Here is a 22,266-nt window from a genome sequence, read left to right as displayed (position 1 = left end):
AGAGACACGCCATTAAAGTTTGCCTCAGCCTCCAGCTTGTAGTGAACGCGTGTGCGTGCACAAATTGATGCAGATTTTGTTGTTGCCAGGCTTAATATCTGTGCACGCTCAAAGACTAATACATGCTTTCAGCACTGCGGAAAATACATTTCTTCATTTCTTACAATACTCAAAATGATCTATAATGGAACTGTGTTACCATGGCAACTATGGCAATAAACCTCATCCCACGCATAGTTAACAATGTCAGATGTTACCTCGGAGAAGAAGAACAAATGCAGAGTTAAGACCTGTTCCCATATGGTTTATTTGGGAACATATGTTTGAGTTTTCTCATTGTTGTTTTTTTTAAGGTGATGATTTTTTTTTTTCTCCTTTACCTGCAGCGAGAAGGTGAGAGCCAGATCAGTCTCCACAGACCCACTGGGTGGCAGCACAATCTCATGGGACCTTAAAATCCGTTTGGAGCCCTGCAAAAACACACATGAATATTTAAATAATTTAAAAAATACTAACCCTTTGGTGTTTCATTTAATGAGCACTATATGCTGAAAGTATGCACTCTCTCTGAAAGCTGCTACTTACTTTGCAACACTTTATAGAGTGTGCATATGAAGGACCTAAAATGATGCGTACTACCATTTAAAACAAAACATTTCTTTAAATGACCAAAATGAGATCAATCAACATGACTACCTCAACCAGGACACACAAACCACATTCTGTTGTGTTGTGTTTATAACTGTATGTAGAGCGTACCTGGATTTTTACTGCTATGACCACAGAAATCAGCTCTTTATCAAGTTCCCTCATGACGACCAGCTTCTTCAGGGTCAGACTGCACAATCTAAACACAGACACGCAGAAAGAGATGAAGGCAGGAAAACATGTTTAGTTTAGTACTGCTGGGGTGTTTTTAATAAGCACAAACACATGAGTCATTCACAACAACCCAGATGGTGAGTTTACTAAACACGCTCAGGAAAAGAGATGACGGCCAACAATTGCACAGAACACGTACAGAACTGCGCAAAGGTCTCGAGCCACCCTTTACTTCTTCAGGTTTCCATCCATGGAGTCAGATTTTCTTGTAATTTATAGTTCCCCAGGCTTTCTGATGGTCTATCAAAGTTTTTCTTTGAACACCGGCTGCTTTTTATCTTATTTTCAGATCAGTCGTATAACCTGTGACTCATTCAAGCATAAAAACTGCACCTAACTATTAAAAAAAATGCAACACATAACACAGTTTGACAGGCATAAAAATAAGATTTTTGCACTAAGATGATTCCCAAAGAGCTATCTCCAGCAAATGAACAGTATCTAATATTCATGTCATTAAAGGAATAGGAAAAAATCCAGTAAAGACTTAACACAAGACGTGCAAGATTCATCCCGCCCTTCAGTTGATCCAGCTAGTGTTCAATAAAGCCTCATCAGAAATTGTCTCAGTGGCTTTCAAGTAGCTATTTTTATGGCTGACGTATGCCAGATTACACAAGAAGTGGACTCCAATGATGGAAACAGGTCTTTTGAATCCAAATTTTAACTCTCCTGACCTATTAATTGTTATCAATATGTGTGTGGAGGAGGTCAGGAGAGACCGTGAATGTCTGGTCGAAGCTCTGTCATTGTTTGGGGCTACATTGGACCCAGTGGTGTTGGGGATCGTGCCAAAACTAATAGGTTTATGAACACAGAAAAATAATGTCACACTGTTTTTCCATGTTTGTTTGAACACGTTTCAAAAATTTCCCATTTTCGAAACAGAAAGGATCCTCTGTATTTTGCCCAAAGATGCTGCCGGCGTGATCGAGCCACCGACCCACTCTACCTCCTGAGACTCTGTAGAAACGTTTGTGGGTTGTAGCATTGACACATTTAGTAGAAGAGAAGAAGAAAAAAAAACTGCCTTTAGGCCATGTTGCCAGAAAGACTTTCATTTAAACTTCTGTTGACATTTTTCTTTTAGAACTCTTTAACTTTGACTTTAATGGACATCTCCTGCATAATAGGCACTCCTGCAAATATTAATAAGTCTTCTTAGAGCTGTAGCTTTCTAGAGTGGGGGATTAGCTGCCATTATATACAGTGTACATTAGACACAAGTGTATGATCATGTTGATTTTTACCACAGATTTAATGACATATCAGTACAGAAACTCGGGGATTCACAGATTATGCAGAGGGAGGTGTTGCAAAAGTATGTCTTTGCTTTGGGTTTTCACTTCCAGTGCTGATGTGTAAAATTTGTCTGAAATCGAGACGTGCACGACCGGCAGACACGGCGGCTTATAACAGCTAATGTGATATTATTTTGATGTAAGCCGGATAGCGGGTATTATGAGCCCCTTACTCTTCTATTTGATCCAAGTGTCAACCAAATATTCACATTTAGGAACTTTGGCTTTTTAATTAATTTCGAGGTTGCAATCAAACATGTGACCAGAAGTGGCCCGTGAGCACCTAAAAGTGATCTCCGTTCAGAATAACGACAAAAGAAAATCCCATCTAACTGAAAGTGAAGTTCACACGAACATTTTCCTACACTTCTTAGTCTAACTTGAAGGGAACCAAGGGTTTTGCAGCAGGCTGAGCTAAATCCTCTTAGTCGTCATCAACCAGTAGAGCAGAAGAGCAACAGTGAAGGAGAACAGTGGCGGGGTAGCATTGTTAGGGTGGTGTGTGTTGAGGAGGGGGGGCTGCTTTAACAAGCCTGTCACGACTTTTTTCAGGCACTTCCTCAGAAAACGTAAGAAGAAGAAAAGTTTTGTGTGTGTGTGTCTGTGTTTTTTCCCCCTAAAGGAGCCATTCTTTCGAGGCACTTTGGCTGCTTTGACTAAATCATTCAGAGCAGGCTCAGTCTGGAGGTCAACCATTTATCATCTGGCTCTCCTTTTTACGGCAAAATTAAACAGTGTGTTCACAGTGCTGCTACTTCGAATGACATCACTCCTAAATTATTCGGGTGCATTCAGGAGTAAAAGTAGCTATTCACCAAGTTTTGTTGGTTAAAACAGCCATGGGAGGCACGGAAGAGAGAAATGTCTGAGTGAAAGTCCAAGGCGACTGCATTATTAAACCATCAACCATATTCAGTATCGTTTAGCAAGACAGCCTCATTGACCTTGTAAGTAATCTCAATCCTCTCTGACTTTCCTATTTTGAGAACAGGAAACGAAGAGGTGAGGCGGCACCGGTATCAGTCAGAAGCTTCCAAACCGCACAGTCTGCTGAGCGACAATTATAAAGTCGTGTCTCTGCAGCGGAGAGGTATCAATCATCCTCGAGGGAAAGGAAAACACTGCGACAGAGAGACGAGATGCCACGACAATGGCAGGTCTGAAGAAGCCCTAGCAGGCTGAATGAAGACTTTTCTGTTCTTCAGCTGAGACAGGACCCAAGAAATCCCAGGCACAATGGAAGCAAACCAAATGAAGGCTCGCATTGTGTGCGAGCTGCCTCACACACAGACAATATGCAGCATTCTTGTACTCCTGTTTTGTATTCTACCCTGTTCCCATTGGTCCCAAGCCAACAACAGCATCTGTCTGAGCTATGCTATAGGTGTCTAGATGTTGATTTGAGTAGGCACTAACAGCTGAATGATACCTGCTGCACAGACTGCACATTTGGCTTTTTTGTCCTATTTTGCAGCATTGGGGTCAAATCTACTTAATGGAACTAAAGTCAACCACTGATATCACACGACTGGTCAAACAACCCTCTGACGTTTGTTTGACTTTCTTCGCTGAGTAACAGTGGTCACATTTTTGGCCCTTTCACTAAGCAGTGGAGTGAAAATGTATAAGCTTTGCAAATGTAGAATCTATTGCACAGCTGTTGCATTGGATTGCATCGAATCTGAAAAAAGTGTACCAAATATACCCATCTATATACAGTACTATGCAAATACTTGGACAACCCCCATTTCTTTATATTTTGGGATAAAAACGGGAAATAGGTGCAATATGTATTAAAATGTGCTAACACATGTGGAAATACAGTATATAAGGCAAAAACTGTTCTGTTATAATTTGGCATTAATCGACCGTTCCCCCCCTTTCCCTACCTTAAGAATGGCTTCTTGTTGACAGCATCCCTTTTGAGTCCTGTGGTTTTTATTTTCTGTTTCTTAAGGACATGACTTTTAGATACCGTTCACCTGCTGCAGATAGTTTTTTTGTTTGTCTGCCACTTCTTTTTTCCTCCACTTGTCCAGTTTCATTAAAAATTTAAAGTCACCCTGCACACTCTACAAACATATGCCAAGCTTTTGACTAATACTTCTTTTGGAATCACCGTGCTTTTGAAATAATAATATTTTCTGTCTGTCAAGCTGTTATCTTTGATAGTTTTCAGAGATTCAATCAAAGAAATGATAAAAATGAGGGGTGGTTAATGACTTTTGCTCTATACGTTAGATACTATATGACAACATTGTGTTGTTCCTAAGAAAATGTATTGTATTTATTTTCGCATAATTCCCATCTCTGCCTGAGCAAACTCCATGTAGCCTGGTACGAGACATCTGTGGTACCGCCTACATATGTCTGATGTTCTGCTCATCCATGTTTTCCCCCCATCGCAGAACAAAACTAAACAAAAAGACAGAAAAGAAAGACTGGAGCGGGCATCTTCTTAGGCCTGAAACTGCAAACCTATTACTACAAAGCCAACAAAAATGCAGCACTTAAGATGTCAAGCAGTAAATCTAAATGCAGACGTAAACGTTACCATTCACTTTGTCCACTTTAGTGTTAATTGGGCCATTTTTACATTATGCAATCCCATTACCGCTCTGTGCTATAACACTGTGACGTATGGGCAGGAGAAACTGTCGTCAGCTCAGCCTTGAATGTTAAGTGCATAATTTCATTCAGTTGAGTATGAAGCCAGGACTAAAAAGGTTAATAGCTCTGTTTCTGTGCAGTGCACAGACTCTCAGGAAGCCTTTAACAGTGAAGCACTGTAACATATTGTAAATCATGATCTGATAATTGCCCTTTCAGAGGGAAGCTTCCAAGTGAAAAGTTACTGGTCATTGATGCTAACAAGGAAAAACGATAGACGTCATTTTTATAATTTCTGAATGTCATATGTTGTAAAGACATAAAGAAAATCGACAATTGCACCGGACTTAATAATGTTAATTGATAATTAATATTAATACAGTGGTTTTACCAATAACATAACTCCAGGAAGCTTCCATTAGTTTGCTTGAAGGCTGTAAAAGTTGGTGAGGCCGTGAGGAGTATCCGACTCAGCCTGAACAGCTTCACTGTTCCAAAGAACAATATATGACAACAATGCACAGTGCTGGCGTTTCACTCAGCAGCTGCTGCCTTTTTCACTCTGCATTGAACTCGAAGGCGTTCCCACCACTTCGCCATCTCCCGCAAGTGAGTGCACACATCGACACTCGTGCTCACACACAGCCGTGCTGCTGGCGCTGGAGCAAAGAAACCTGTTCCCTGTTCTGTCCCCTCTCTGTCACCCCAGGGGAGACTCCGGCCTTAAGAAACACACGGCCTGCTGCCTCGAGCGTTGCCTGCCAAATCCCGATCCAGTGGCCAAGCTCGGCACAGATGCTCTGGCAGAGGGAATTAGCATCGGGCCCAGTGTGGTGCTGTGATAGCACCATCACATTTGCTTCTTCTGCCAACAGCAACACTCCGACAGGAATTTGTTTTGGTGTCACTGAAAATAAACACCATTCACTGGTGAAACAGGACAGAATCATATTGATACCACACACTACAAGAAATGTCCTGAAATGTGTCTATTATGAATCATGAACTTTTTCATTTGGATCACTGAACCTACCCTGTTAAAAAAAGAATAAAGGAGCAAAATAACAGGATAAAGACCCTGATACTGCATAGTGGACAGAAAATCACATTTTCAGATGGAAAGATGTTAAAACCACTTAGTGTAATACCATCGTTTTAGCTACATTGCTCAGTTTGCATCTATTGTTGCCATGACAATGTCTTATTCAAGATATGTGCAGTATCTATCTCAGTACTCTATAACTGCTCTGTTTGTATAGTTGTAAATCTTGTCCTTGAAGAAGGTTCTGGCTGATACGTATCTATGAACTTTATAACATTTAATTGAAAATTATTAAATATCCTGGAGGATCTTTCTGACTTCTGTGTGTGGATAGTACAGATGGATTTTACCACCCACTCCTCTAAGCATTAACATGCCATCCTAAAACAGAGTACCTATTTCCAGGTGCTGATCTTATACCCAATTTGCACACAGAATTAAAGTGTAGTCTATTTGATATTTATCTTTTATTGCTCTCAGGGCTGCAATCAAAAGAATAAAAACTAAAACTGTCCTTTAGACATTAGTTTAATGAAATCCTCAATTTATAATCCATCAGATTCTCCTGTCATTTAAAGATAAGGCTGTGATCTTGATAAGTCTGTTAACTTAGGCAGTTGGCATCTCTTCTCCAGTCTCACTGACCAAAGCACTTAAATTGCTCACTCATTCATTCAGCACTCTTAATGTCAAACTACTGCACACTCTTCCTCTCACCCCAGCTCTTCTTCATTGTCTGCAGCAGCTGTGTCGCTTTCACTCTGTATTATGTGTTTAATCTCTTCGTATAGTTTTTTTTACTTCATTTGTAACATCAGCTGCTCTTCTGCCAGTGAACTTACACATAACTGTGATTGATCAGATGCTGCCAGCATGACTCCTTTCATGTGTACGCTCTGGGGAAATGCTCAGTTAATTTATGGAGGTGATTGCTAGTTTTCTGTGACTGCCACTCTGTGGTGGAATGAGTTTTGGCTGAACATCCTCCAGGAACTGGTCAGCACTTTATGGAAAGGGTGTGAAGGATTGTCCAATACTGTCTGTAATTTGCACAGCATGCTCCTTTCTGACTCTGCCATCACAGTCAAGCTCCACACACACAACATTACTGGCACTGAGGATCAGTCTGCTGGTGTGTGCTGCTCTGACTGCTGGCCCAGCACTCCACAGCATAGAGGATCTCCACAGACTAATAAAACATCCAGAAAATCGCCCAGCAGATATTAAAAGACCTCAGTCATCTGAGAAAGGAATGACTTCAACCCTTCTCGCAGAGGGCTTCTACTTTTTCCAAATACTGGGGTATTTGTAATCCTTCATCTCACACAGACCCCTTGGATGGAAACAGGGGGTCACTGCTGTTCTGGTGCTCATCAACCAGCTTCTTCTCCTTAATCGAGACTATAAATAACTTAACAACAAGCCAGCAAACACTGAGGTTACTCAGAATTTTTACAAAATTCTCAAGCACAACTCTAACAAATACTATACAACTGAATATACAGCACTTTGCAACTTTCAAAAAGGAGCTAGGTTGCATTTTATTAATAGACGCAGCTGCATATTGGCATCTTTACACGGGAAAGCATTTAAATTTTACTGGAATTTAAATGAAAGCTGATGTTTTGTTTCTTTAGTCGAGCACAGCATTAGCTTAAACAGGCAAAAGACAAGTTAAGTACAAACGTGGCAGATCAGCTCAGAGAAGTATCTCTCCCTCTTTTTTTAAAGGCTCTGCAAGCCACTTTGCAAGCCGTCCTAACCCCAGCTGCTCCTTTCATAATGTATCTGACTTTTTCTGTGTCATTGCTTTCACCGAGTCCCGCTCTATTATGTGTTCAGAACCGCATCTCAAGATAGAAATAATTGTGTTATGGATTCAGTGAAATAAAATCTATAATTTCTTTTAAGGAATCATTTTAAAACTAAATTCTTTTAAAAAAAAGCACACTCACGGAGGCAAGGGAAGAGCACAACAGCAGAGACTTGAGGTTCAGTTTCAACTCCTGGATTTTCACCTTCTGTTAATAGTGTGAATTGAGCAACTGGACACTGGGAGCTCTGCAGCATTGAGCAGCAAACTGCATCGATAATGAGATTTCCTATTTCACACTGTGACTTCCTGCCCTTTTGCCCCACATTCCACCCACACACCAAGGCACTTAAAATAGATGGTAGAGCATGATATAGGAATTAGGTAACAATATCAGATTTCTGATTTCATGAGTGAAACAATCTCAGGGGTCTGGTGGGTTCTACAAGACAGTGGGTACTCTGCCTTCGTGTAAGCTAATACAACGTGTAAGCTAATACAATACAATCCAGCTTCAACAATAATGTACCACATGCTGCTTTTGTAGAAACTGAGTCTTAGACCATGAAGCAAATGACAAAGTAAAGGGTTTACCATATAGCAGTATGCTTTTTTATTAAAAGCTTGGAGAGAACTCAATATTTTTCTTAGAGGAGCGGTGGAGAATCATTTTTCCCCATCAGTGCAGAAATTTTTTATGGTGAAACACAAATTCACTCTTAAATAACAAGCCAGTCAATCTCATCACACGACACAGGCCATGTCATGCTTTCTGCATCTTTCAATCACTAAGAGAAAATCCAATTTCTGAATGTGTCGAACTGATAATGGACTTGAGCCAGCCTTGTAATGTTCACACTTCAGGGCTGAGCAGAAAGAAGGATTTCAAAGCTGCACAAAGCACTATAGCTGCAGCTCTTCTACACCTTCAGCACTCCAACCTCAGGCTGGCTGAGCCAGCGAAGCAGACTGCACCAAATTGTACCACAAAACCTTTCCTTTCCAGTTCACAACGCAGTCTTTTCCTCAGAAACTGAAATCTGATCTGGGGTTATTCTCCAGGGTAGTATTTATTAATAAAAAATAATCTCATTACACTCTAATTCCATTAATTGTTCAGGTTTTATCATATTTGAGAATCTACAGGCGGCGGTGGAAAGAAGAAGCCACACTTGTCAGCTGTCTTTACTCAGCGTGTGGATTTGATCCGTGTTTGGGATTCTTTCCTCACTAATAAAATGAGTATTTAACTCACAGCTGGGAGCCAAAGGGAACGACTTGCCTCTGCAGCATAAAGCAGCATTTTTTTATTAGCAACACTTAAAAGCATTTCACCTGCAGTTTGGCTGTTGTTCAATGTACTACTGAGCTCTCAAGACACAGAGGAAGCATGCTGTATCCGTTTGCTTGTATACAGGAGGGTAATTAATGATCTTTAGATGGAGATAAAGTGCATGGGTCTTAAATTTTCTGCCTGCAAAGTTGGTGCATTAGCCCGCTCCATGCAGGCAGACCGAGCCAAACATGCGACAGCTGCGCAAGCATGAACCCAGGACTGATGGGAAACAAACTGATGGCAGTGGCAGTTGGACAGTCTCTGATAATCCTTTTTAATTCAGACACTTTAGTTTGCAGCATGAATTTTCCGGCCTGCCAGGGAATTGTTTTGTTTCTCTGCGTCTAATGTAGGTTAACAGGCAGCCATCAGTTATGAATAAAGTAGAGTGCAGACCATGCGAGCGTGTGCGTAAGCAATGATTTTGAGTGCTCGCTGCTTTGCAGGCTGGAATGCATTAAGAGCCAGTTTGATGTGCGTCATACTGATGCACTTCTCCTGGTCTGACATTTCTATGAGTACAGCCAGCACTGTGAAAGGCTTAAGCGAACAGCTGATATCATATATTTCACTACAGCATTTATGTGTCCTATGTTGCATGTTTATCAAAGTAAATCTGTTTGGAAACTGACACATCCTGAAAGTACCAGTATCTACAAAAAACTTGGAAAAAACTAATATTGGACAAAGTGTGACCAGATGCTACACTGAGGTTTATCCTGTCTTGGTGCAGAATGTTATCCAAACATGTAACTCCCAACTATTTTTGTTAGATATGCTCCCACGGGCCTGTCTGATAAGCTCCAACACCCATCATGCTTCAAATGTATCCATCTGATTTCATATTAAACCAATGCTACCACAACTGAATCAGCTGAAAAGTCAAAGTTTGGATTTTTATTGCTGCAGTTTGGAGGGAGAACAGTACATTATATTTACAGAGTAATTCATGTAACTTTATGTACTGTTCAATAGGTTTTTGACTGTTTCAACCATTTATCTATTTATAGATAATTGGTATCCATTTATTTAATTTTTTAAGCACTTGCAGTTCTGTGCACAAATCCTTATATTTCACTTCCAGGGAGTCAGACTTTCTCATATTATACTAAAGTGGTCTTGATCAATAGTTCTCCAGGCTTCATGAAGGTCTTTCGAAGGTTTTCAGTCCTTGTGCCTGACGTTTTCAAAGGTCAAACGAAATCATTTAACCCTGACATGTGACTCATTAAAGCATAAAGACTACACCTAACTTGTGTTGTGTCAACACAAAATATTTTAAACTGCATGTTTAGATGTTAAATGTTTAGACACTTTGTTATTAGCACCACTTGTTTTCATTTTTTAGTATGAATATGTGTGAAGAAAATGCAAAATGTAACAGTTTGACAGGCATAAAAATTATATTTTTGCAGGAAAAAGATTCCCACAGAGCTTTTAGCTGAAGACACAATGTGCAGTATGAGGACAGTGTTCAAAACACAGAGGATATTATTCAATTCAATTTTTATCACAACAACAGACGCCTCAAGACACTTAATATTGCAAGATAAAGAGCCTACAATAATACAGACGACACCTATGAGCAACCACTTGGTGACAGTGGGAAGGAACCAGGCTCAGGGAGGGGCGCATAGACCTCACTGTTACACCTGCTAGTAAGAGAAAGTTTGCACACAAATAATTTTCTAGCAGCTTTTCCAAAATGATTCAGACATCACAGGCAATCAGATAAAAATAAAATAGAATTTAAATGTGTGAAATGATTAAAAAAAAAACTAAAAATGTTTATTTAAAGAAAAATGTGATCTATATTTCAGGCGTTGTAAAAAACGTTCTGACCTGACCTCCATTCTACGTGCAAATAACATCCGTCTGTCTATGGTTCAGTTTTTGCTGTCGTATAATGACTTTTTTGACCGAGGAGATGATATCAGGGTTTCAGCCTTGTTTGTTTGCAATGGGCTAATGTGTCTAAGCCAGCTGGAGAAGTTTTAGGTGGTTATTAACCATGAACAGGAAAGGTTTCTACCCGCTGCGGTGGAACCCTGTTGTAAATTATAACTGTTCTGCGATGTGAGCTCAGCTGCATTGTGTTAATGTCTCACTCGTTTCACTGCCGCAGTGACTTTCCATGTTCAAACTTGCTGTATGTGTGTAGCAACAGTTTAAAAAAAAACAACATTTTTTCTTATTTTTTTCCTCTTTTTCCCCTTTTTGGGTGTTTCATCCATGGTACCACCCTGGCTATGGATTTATGTATTATTTTCTGGTAATTACACAGCTTTCGAGAGAATACAAGAAGCAAGACAACGTGTAGGCCTACCGTAGTTTTCAGGTCACAAGCCGCTACTTTTCCCCACACTGTGAACACTGCGGCTTATACTGACGTGCGGCTAATGCATTTTTTTTTCATGCGGCCAAAAACATTTTGCCTGGTAACGACCAAGAAAATTGATAAGTAGTATATATACGGTATATATTTTTACCGGTTGTTAAGAGACGTAATGTTTGTGCACTGTTCCGTAAAAAACCATAAGCTACGTAATTGTGTGTTACTGATACGTACGTATACTTAAAGGTAGCCGTGTTACAGGCGCTGTTCGAGGATTTGCAGTATGTATTTTTGTATGTTACCATAACGTTTATGTTACCATGTTTATGTTACCTTACGGATTAAATTAAACGTTAAAAATCCTCACGTGTAACATTTCTGTGTAAATATCTCATATTACGAGTGAAACGCATACAGCTTAAAATCCGGTGCAAGTACAAAATTGATTTTCTTTCTAAAATTAGAGCATGCGGCTTTTAATCAGGTGCGCTCTGTAGTCCGATTACAGTAATTCTCCTGTTAATTCTCCAACCTACCAACCGGCCCTGGAGTGAGAGGGTCCCATGATCTCCGACTCATGTTTGCTGAAAGGGATGAAATGCGAGTTTATTTAGGAATATGAGCTATAACTAATATTTTTATTGGTATTAAAATCTGGTTTTAATGTGGAAGCCCTCCAAAGATTTGATTCTGAAGTAGGGAGAAATGTCGCTCCCCTGTCCTTTCACTCGTTTGCCATCTACCTCTGCACAGTCCTTTCTGACCAAAGGTCCTGAACACTGTTTCAATGGCAGTTGTTTGGGGTTTTTTGCAGTCGGTACATTTTTCTTTGTGATTAGGAACAAATGGAAATCTGACTGTTTTCGATATTCTCCGGTCTGGCATAAATACGACCGTATGTGCTAGAGAACATCACGGCCAGGTCCCTGCCTGTCCCAGCCTCTCGTGCAGTGTTGATTTTCCTCCCTGTGTACAAATGCTGCATGTCACAGGGCTAGATTGACCTACATTCTCACGTCTCCCGGGATTCTGGAAAATCCACGTCCTCTTGTGTCAGCCCATCCTTCTTTCATTAAGGTAATCATGCTCTCCCTCTCTCGTTCAGTTAGTCACACTCAACCCATCTCCAGCTTTATGACTCATTGAGAAAGAAGTCTGCAATCACCAACACAACTCCTCAGCTGGAGAATGCTGTGTGCAGTTTAAGAAAGGCAACTGTCGGATGCACCAACCGCACACCTTTCACCTGTCAGAGACCAAAAATGTCACATGGGAGGGACCCACGGTTTACGCTTCATTTTTTTTAAGGGTACTGCCTCGTGTGGCTCTGTTGTTTTCTTCCCATTGTTAGTGTCTGATTAAGTTCACCTGTGGAACATTAAACCTCCCTGTGGCCCAATTCCAATCCGGCCCCTGGAGCCTCTCCCTCCACACACTCACTCTGTGCTTTGAGTGGAGGATCCACCAAATTAAGTGCTCTTTAAAACCAAGTAGTTCTGTGGAAGTGTTACTTAACCATCAAACAGCGAGTCTGCACCGACACAGGCTTAACAAGGCTTACCAACCACAGTCTGGGAAGGTGCAGCATCTGTTTTGTGTGTCTAATAATGCAGGAAACTACACACTACACACAGAAAGAAATGCCTCATTAATTATTAAAAATTAAACAGGTTTTGAGAAATGTTCTACACGTGTCCATATGTCGTTTTTTTTAAGGTGCCAACAAATTAAATATATTATTATTATCATTATTATTAGAATTATTATTACTGGAAGTTCCTGCTCAGTGCAAGAGACTCACAGCTTGGTCATGACTATCTTCCAAGACAACTAACTGATTTTTATTGTTTACCATTTATTTTATTCAGTTTTTGTTTTGTTGCTTTCTTATCATTTCCACAAGGAAGACACTGACACCATTACTGTTGTCCAATCACCTTCTTGCCTTCCTTCTTAGAGCCAATCAGCCACCACTCTGTGTCGTTTAAATCTGTGCTCTTGGTCATTCTCCCTTTCAAACTCTCATCTCCACCTCACTTCTTTAAAGTGAACTCTCCTTATTTAACCGTTATTGTTTGAGAGCTACACTTGAATTTCCCTGACGGAATTATCTGGATCTATGGATGTTGTTCCATCTCATTTAACTCTACTTGAGTTGGTGTTAAATGAAGGTAAATCATGTTTTTCTCAAATGGCAAAGAGAGCCAAACCATTCAAGGGCTTGATCACTGCAGGCTTTTATTTTTACCATTATTTTTTTATTAAGAATTTATCAATCACCTCACCAGTCCCTAGAGAGTTTGGATGCTGCCCACAAAAAAAACCCTGCTTTTAAATACGTGGACCCAATTTCTTGGAATAATCTACAGAAAGAGCTGAAATTGTCAGAACCAAAGGCACAGACTGGTTACATTCTCGAATGTAACCAGTCTGTGCCTTTGGGTCGGTTTGACTACTTTTAATGTCTGGTTAATGCTCTTGTAATGATCTGTTACTGCACATGATTTGCATGTTTGCGGTCACTTGTCTGAACTGACTATCGGTTCAGGTGCTTTTCTTTTTTTGTTATGTTCTTATGTCCAAGGCCCTCTTGAAAGAGAGATTGTAATCTCAGCGAGACTCAAGGATAACGACCTATATATCTAGTCTTTGTGTTAGGGCAGTGATGGGGGCAAAAACTAAAAAAAAAAAAATCATAGCTCATAGGTCAAATCCAACCCTACATCAAAAAAAGATGTGTTTTATTATTAATTTTTTTATTTGATATTCCAGAAAAATACTTTTTCCGACAGTGCAAATACATAACATTTCGATCCTAATAAATACAACCTCTTAAAGCATAATGACAGTCAATTCCTGACACACAAATACAGGGCAGCGTAATAAAAACAGTCTGCTGAAAATGCATTTTTTTAACGTTAGTAACAACATTAAGAGCAGCACTTTCCATCAACGATGAAAGAAAATGGTTGAAGATCGCTCCAATTCGCTTTTCTTTCTCTGACACATAAGTACCACCTGTGCGATCGTATTAAAACTAAAATAATTTCGGAAGAAAAAAAAACATCCACTCAAACCACTCAACAAGTCAATCTGCAGTCTAACAGGTAACAAAAGGAGCTTGTTTGGACTGAATAATCATGTTTAAGTGTATAAGAACCTCAGCAATGGACAGCTGTATGTTATTTGCAGGGAAAAAATGTAAACGGTGAACAAATCTGTGCAAAGAGTATTAATAAAGTAAAAACTTATGGGAAAAAAAACTATTTTTATGTTTTATTTTCTTTGAGTAGGTCGCAGATACTGTTCAGAACTTTTATCGACAGACTTTCGAGGTGCAGCTGTGGGGTGGAGGGCTTCAGATTTGGTGGTCTCAGCACCTCGTCTCTACTTTTTCGCTTAATCGAGTCATGGCCTCCAGCTCACACTGGAGCTCCGAGTCTGTGGTTGTGATTCTCAGCTGGGAAAAAAGTGGAGTGTCCACTCTGGGTCAGGATTCCCACGCTTGCTCATGAGTTGAGCGTGAGACTGAGGAATGAACTGGTCCACCGTTGGCAGTGTTGCGCACGCTCTAACAATCTTTTGTGATAAAGAGCTGAACGTGAAAGGTGGCGATTTGCCGGCCAATTTACATCCCTACCTTCACCTGGTCATGAACTCTGGATAATGACCAAAAGAGTGAGATCACAGATACAAACAAACAGATACAAGCTTCCTTTAAATGGGGTCTGGGTTCCCCCTTAGCGACAAGGAGAAGAGCTCCACTCTCCCCTGGTTCGGAAATCTGACAAGGAATGCCTCCTGTTTGTTTCAGCCATGTCCTACCGGGAAGAGGTCCTGGGGAAGACCCAGAAATTGCTGGAGTGATTACATCTCTCGTACTTAGCTGGAGGAGGTGACCCAGGAGAGGTAAGTCTGGGCCTTTCTGCTTAAACCTCTTGCCTCTGTGACCCAGATCTGGATGAGCAGCAGCAAATGGATTGAAGATGGATTCTCTGAATCCCTCGTCCGTATATTTTTTGATTTTTAACACATTTTGAGTCATTTTAAACTTTTATATGAAGTGGGTTAGAGATTTGAGTTGCTGACAAGTCGAACCTAAACCTTCATTAAAGTTATAGTTACAGTCTTTAATCTTAAGTGGTCCCACCTGCTTACAAAGTTGTTGTGAATGAGCTAATGTTTCTTCCAGCATCTTACAGAAAGAAAATCAATCCTTTATTATTAGCCACACATCTGTGAGAAAATGGCAGACTTCATAAGATGCAATCCTTTTTTAAATGCCTGTGTGCCTGAAATAAACATTTAGGGTGCGATTGTAATTGCTGCTTGTTCATCTCCCCAACAGCACGACTGGTCTGTTCACACATCTGCGTCTCCTCTCCGATGAGGCGAGGCGGCCACTTCATCACATCCTTTCAAAAGTTAAGCGTTAGATTTGACGAGGATGCGTCTCGCACCTGTCACACTCTGAAGTCAGACATGCAGCGGCTGATTGGTGGGTTACTGTCACTGAGGGCACTGGGATTATACATACTGCAGCATATGGTACATGCACAATACAGTGTAAATACTGAAAGCAGATCTGTTAGCGTGCTGTGAAATCAAAGAGAGAAGAAGCAGCAGCGGTCACAGGGGACACAGTGTCCTGCCTGTCTGCCAGGCTCACAACGAAATCTGAGACACATACGTCGCAGAGGAATACTGCATTCCAGCTATTTAGATTCCCTCTGTACACACACACACAGTTGGGTTTGGTGTCATCCTACTGTAAACATGCCACGCACAAGCTTCTGTAACACCACAGGCATCACCCCCCCCCCCCCCCCCCCCCCCCCCACACTCCCAACCCCCGCATGCCTCACCCGCCTCTGTAGTCAGAAGCTGAAGCTGGTAAACAAGACTGGATGATTTGGATTTTCTAGACATTTCTGGTTGGTGAGCATTACAGACAGGAAAGATGAGTGAGAGTGGTGGATTTATGACAGGAATGATCGACCACGCTTGAAGTTGTTGTGTGTATTCCCCCCCCCAAAGAAAAACCCCCCACAAAATATCAAAAACTTTTGTTTATTCTCATCTAAACAGTGTTACGTGCAAAGACTCAGATTATTGACTTAACAACTGACTTAGCAAAAATATAATTTCAAAAAAGATGCTTTCGGTTTAAAGTACAATATTTGGAATATTTCTGCCTACCTCAGGTTTAAGTCAATGCTAAGAACTGAAAGTTCAATATCCATCCTTCATTCAAAAAAAAGAACAAACCTCCCTCCAACCATTTCTCATCACTACCAGCGAAGCTCTTATTGTGAAGTCATTTTAATTATAAATTAGTTGCAGCAGGTAGGTTCAGCTTTTCTGGCGTTTACATGTTGTAGCTGTTTACTGCCACCAGGGGGCAGTGTCACAGACAACTGGACTGTGGGCTACTCTTGCTTCCCTGTTGTTGGTCTATCAGCCAACCACAAAGAAGAGCTAAATTATTATGTACAAAGAGCTGAAGTGAAACAGAGAATTGAAAACAATCTCCAAAGCGGTGTCATCTGAGCTTCTCGTGTATTCTTTATGATTTTCATATAAATCTCCATACGATCAGACTCAGTTGGCCAGTTCACTGACCAGTCTATGAGTAAGGCTTTAGCAATAAATTTCACAGCAAGTACCCTCAATTCCCAGCAACCATTCACAACCAGTCGGGGAATACTGATTCTTCCCTCCACGACCACCAGTTGCCAAATGGTTGCAGACTGGTCTTTACCCCTGTGTAACTGGGACCTTATTCACTTGATCTTCTTCTTCAGATTTGACAGTTTCTTTCTCTATAATAAAGTTCACCACTATGGAAGCATGACATGAGTCATGTTTCAGGTTATGGACGACTGTATGTAAACTCTGACCTTTGTTAATTGCCATGTTAGTGTCTGTCTGCTGTTTCCCCTCAAAGATGAATCAGCTCCAGTTTTTAAATCACCCAAAGCAGCTGTGAGACCGAATGCTTAATTTGTAAAAGCTATAAACCAATTCAAGTCCAGAAAGAGAGTGGTTCAGACTGATGATCAGGCAATTTCTTCTTGTTTTTCTTCTCTCCTGTTGGATAGTATTATCCTGATAGAGTGAGGCACATGGTGAGACGCCAGGAAGCCTTAGGATGGAGGGAGGGAGTCCTCAGCTGGATCAGTGCCCAGGCTGCCCCCTAAAACACTGCTTTTACATCTCTGAGCTTTACAAATGTGCATGAGGCTGCAATTTTGGGAGAGAGGCAGGATGAATTTATACTCAGCGAGACCAGAGAAAGGAGAGAGAGAGAGGGAGAAGGGGGGGGGAGAGTAAAGCTAGAAAAGAAAAGCTTTATAATGAGAGTGAAAGCACACCAAAGACAGAAAGAGAAGGAGGGCAGTGCTTGCACAGATGCAACAACTTATTTTAGATGGTGCAAAAACAGATTTGACAGCCAGATGCTCTTTCTCAGGGTTTTGGTTTCAAGCACTGACATCTGCCAGCCTATAACTCTCAATTACTGCACCTTCTTGAGGAAACTTAAAGCAGCAAGTCAAAAATAAAACTTTGCCAAGAAAAGGTTATTTTTCGCTCAGTCTGGGACTACTCTGGGATTTACTGCTAGGATAGCTTCTGTGGCACATGAGGCAGCGACAGGCGGTGAACTAAAGGCTGACCGCAGAACATAAAATACTATAAAGTTCGAAAACCTCCACTGACTCCTGTCCGTTATTAGCCTTGTTGAGTCCTTCTTCTTCTTTCAGCTGCTCCCTTTGGAGGTCACCATGCGGATCATCTTCCTCCACCTCACCCTATCCCTAGCATCCTCCTCCATCACGCCAACCCCCTGCACGTCCTTGTTGCATCCTTCAGTCAAACTATTTGTTCAGTAATTGTGAAAACAATGCATATATTCTAGGAAGTTACACTAAAAATCGAATATACACAAAACTAGATGTGCATACATGAAAACCTTGCACACTTTTGCATAAGTATTATCCAATGAAGAAGAGTGTGTTGCCCTGCAAGTGTGTGAGTTCATGGTTTCACTACCATTTGGTGATTAGTTTGGAAATAAGAGGCATCTTGGATGGGTGACAATGGCAGCCTGGTAGCGATCAAGATAGCCCAGCTTGTGTGACTGAGGTCTAAGGGAGATGAAGTGATCCACCATCCCAGAGAAGAGAGCCATGTAGTGGCTGATAAAGACTGTCAGATGGAGCTGAAGCTAAAGAGACAGAAGATCTAACGAACTATTCAAAGTCAGTGATTGTGTGTAGTCGACGACTATGTAAATTTTCTACCACAGGTCCAGTGGTTACCTAACTTCAGAAATAAAGCGCATACCAGCTTAAAATGAAATAAGTAAGTTATTATGTATTAAAAACTGCAAGTCCCTTTTAAAGTGTGTATTTGCTTTTAATGAGTGCACAAACAAGTTCTCACACAAACTGACATACAGCAAAGTTTCTGGCACATTGAGAAGCATCTGGCAGGTTGTTGGAGACACTAAAGCGAGTCTCACTGGACATGACAACCTTTTGGGTGCTTCAGGAATGAACTGGCAGTGACTAAACCCACAACATCATTAGTTCAGACATCAACCATCAACTGTACAAGCTTACAGCTGTCTCCGTTGACTACACATTCACTCAGAGAGTGTAACGTTAATCCCGGATGTCAGAATCAGAGCAGAGAGCAAACCCTGTGGGCTCCCACTCGGGCTCATAATAACATTTAGTCACGCTTAAATGTATACAGTAAAGCATGAAAACATCAGTGCAGTGATTTAAGAAAGTCACTAGTTTTCATGCAATGACAAATGGTTAGGAAAGAAAACATCCTCCATCCCCGCATGAAGATTGACAGCCGCAGTCGGAGAGATAAGAGGGTAATGGATGTTGTCAAAACTTATTAGTAGGATTGAGGAAACCCCCAGCTTGTGCTGTACTAGCATGCTGCAAAGATGCAGCCTGTCACTTGTGCTGTGGAACGACTTGTAAAAAGAAAGTTTCTTTCCAATGTTTGCATGCCTTCCCACCAAAGAAATATGGATTTCTTGTTTTACCCACAGAGTGCAAAGTGTCTTATTTTATTTGGTATTTAATTGACCACAGATACAATTTTCATGCACCATTGAGTCCTTTGCTTCTGTCATGACATCTAAGAAATGCCTGGGAACATCATGGCGCTGCGTCAGCACATTTTCAGTTTGTTAGCCTGTTGGGGAATTTGTCCTTTCGACTTCTCTGAACTGTTAATTAGCAGCAGGCAAACACTGTGCAGAGCCCGCTTCAAGTCTGAGGCCAGCATCTTGGGCGTGGAAAAAGGTTAGAATATTACGAGTAGCCAATCAGGTTGGAGATGTTCATGTTATTCATCATGTTATTTTCTAAATGGAGAGCATACACACAAATGTACAGGATATAATACAAATACTGCTAGCTGCCCATGGACTGGCTTCCAGAAATTGACAAGACACATAATACAGAAGCTGTGTAAAGCTTAGGCCTCAGTTACTCAAAAACAGGTTCGCAATGCCCTGGTAACCTTTAGTTGCTAGGGAAAGATGAGCATTCCTCAACTGTAAGGTGAGATTGTTGCAAGTTTCTGACTGTTGCCGGGTTAAATCAGGTGCAAAGTCAGCAATCACTGAAAAGCGAAACAATCCCATTGCTTCGCTTTTCAGTGACTGCTGACTTTGCTTATGGTTTGCATCTAAGACGCTCAGCTGTTTGCAAACACTTGCCTTTTTGCTCCATTTAGCTGTAGTAAAACTTGAAAAAGTGTGATGCAAACCCGAACGGAGTTTAGACTTCGCCTCAGTCGTCTGTTTATTATTCATGAGCAGCTTCAAATGCCTTTGAAGTAAAGTTTACACCAACACATTTCAAAAGGCCAGCTTTTACCCTGATGGCAAACGTTACTGGTTTCCAGTTTGTGTCCAAATTTCAGTGTTTGACTACTATTTCAATACCAGTCTGGACCAATGGTTACCACATGACAGAGCTCTTGGCCTGTGTGACTGAGGCCTAATCCAGTGAAGTCCCACAATAAATTCATATAGTGTATAAAGATAAAAATGAGTGCAGCAACAACTGAAATGATCAAAGTATCTGCCGACCAAGTAGGAGCTGAATCTTATCCACTGCAATGTTAGAGTACCTGATCAGGAGATACTAACACCCTCATTACAGAGTGTCACAGATACATATATGGAAGTTGTAAGTTTCTATACACAATAAAGGTCCAGAGTTTTGCCATGGTAGGCAGACCAAGCAGTCACACCACGCACGCTATAATCAATCTGCTGCGGTTCTTTGCCATTATTCAGGCGTGTGCCGGAGGCCCTCGAGCGCTCAGCTGCTCATGCAATATTCAGCTGCGGGGTTTACTGGCTGGCTAAGGAGAAGATGCAGTGAAGTGACAGAGCAAAGCCTAGTAGGTGTGTGGGTGTGTGCGCGTCTGTGTGTAAGTGTGTGTGTTGGTCATGAAGCTCAGGACAAACAGAGCTTAAAATAGATTTGACTTCAACCCTTCTGACAAGAGAAGACAGCTTTGACAACAAGAGTACAAGTCTGTGAATGAATGAGCGCTGAAGTGCACACGCACGCACACAAACACGCCAAGTTAAACATGTTGGCGATGAGTTAGTACAGAAGATGAACATCATCCTCATCTCTATCTGTTAAACATAAAACTAGCAGAGCCGGTCTAAGATCAGCCATGTTTTTAAGTATTCAGTAGTGACAGATGTGCAGGACACAAATGGAAACTGTGATCAGATCATTCCTCATACAAGCTGAACCCATACAGTCCACAACAAAAGCACACACGCATGTACTCATACACTCATACACATTCATCCCTTGTTTGAAGTCGCTCATGAATAATAAACAGACGACTGAGGCAAAGTCTAAACTCCATCCTGAACCTCCGCGCCCTCCCTCCATATAAATCACGCTCGTATTTGCTCAGTGAATCTGTGTCAGTAGATCATTAAGCTTTGAAGGCCAGCGCATTCAGCTCTGCTCTGGCTTCTTCACACCTCCACTTCTGTCTGCACAACAGCATGCTTTTATCATGAAAGGTGGTGAGGAGGAAATGCTGGCTGAGGCTCTCCTCAACACTGCCAAACACAGGAATGCCATTACTTATTAGGTCGAGGAAAAAATAGCGAGAAAGAGCACTTCAGATTTTTATCTTTACATGGCAGTGGGGAAAAAACTGTATGCTAGGATTGTAGCTTGGTATTTCCTAATTGGCTCAAAGGGAGGACACGGCATAAAGGGAAGCCAGTAGGAGTGAATGGGTGCACATGAAAGATAAAGTAGAAAGAAAAACGAAAGCACGAAAACATAATTAAAGTAGTATTTCTGCATCTGGTTTGGACTAAATAAACTGGAGTTGTGTTAGTGATTGTGTGAGAGAGAATTTAAATTTTTAATTGCACAGCAGGGTAATAATGAGCACAAAAAGTAATTGCGCAAGCTTCAAAAGCGTAACTCCCTGCCGTGTAAACCGTAAAATTCATGTGAAAAATGGAACTGAAAGAGAAAAACAACAGTTAAGTCACAGCACTCACAGCTAAACCGAATTAGACTGAAATGAAAGCAAAACTACTTTAAAAACAAACCAAAGCAGCAGCAGCAGTCGCAAACAGTTTAAATGCAGTTTCATTCATTTTATACATGAAATATGAAGAGAAGAGGAAGAAGGCGGATTTAATTTGGGGACTAGTTTATGCAGAAAAAGGGGGAAAAATGTAAAAGAGGAAGGAGAAAGAAGGCAACAGAGTGCTAAAGGTGACAGTCTCTGAGGATAGACACTCCCTTTTCTACTTAAAACTCTGGCTCTTCGCCTCCCCTTAGCCCTCCAGCTCGTGTCGTCCCAAAAGTCATTTTGACAGCTCAATAATTGACTGCTTATCTTTTATTAATAGAGAGA

The 22,266-nt window shown here is 41.1% G+C and overlaps 1 protein-coding gene across 2 annotated transcripts in view; it reads right to left on the bottom strand.

Moving 5' to 3' along the window:
• Positions 1-22,266, bottom strand: part of pacs2 (phosphofurin acidic cluster sorting protein 2) — a 63,476-nt gene that overhangs the window by 23,502 nt on the left and 17,708 nt on the right. For both annotated transcript variants that reach the window (XM_085440679.1, XM_085440680.1), the window contains exons 2-3: positions 760-847; positions 381-470 (exon numbers count right to left, since the gene is read on the bottom strand). In XM_085440679.1, the coding sequence (XP_085296805.1) occupies positions 381-470; positions 760-847 (178 nt within the window). The remainder of the gene's footprint in view (positions 1-380; positions 471-759; positions 848-22,266) is intronic.

The sequence above is a fragment of the Copadichromis virginalis genome, linkage group LG19 (genome assembly GCF_057382275.1).
Source record: "Copadichromis virginalis isolate Kocher_CV1m ecotype Utaka linkage group LG19, C_Virginalis_male_GT1.1, whole genome shotgun sequence".
NCBI classification, from domain to species: Eukaryota; Metazoa; Chordata; class Actinopteri; order Cichliformes; family Cichlidae; genus Copadichromis; species Copadichromis virginalis.
This window is presented reverse-complemented; position numbering and strand designations above follow the sequence as displayed.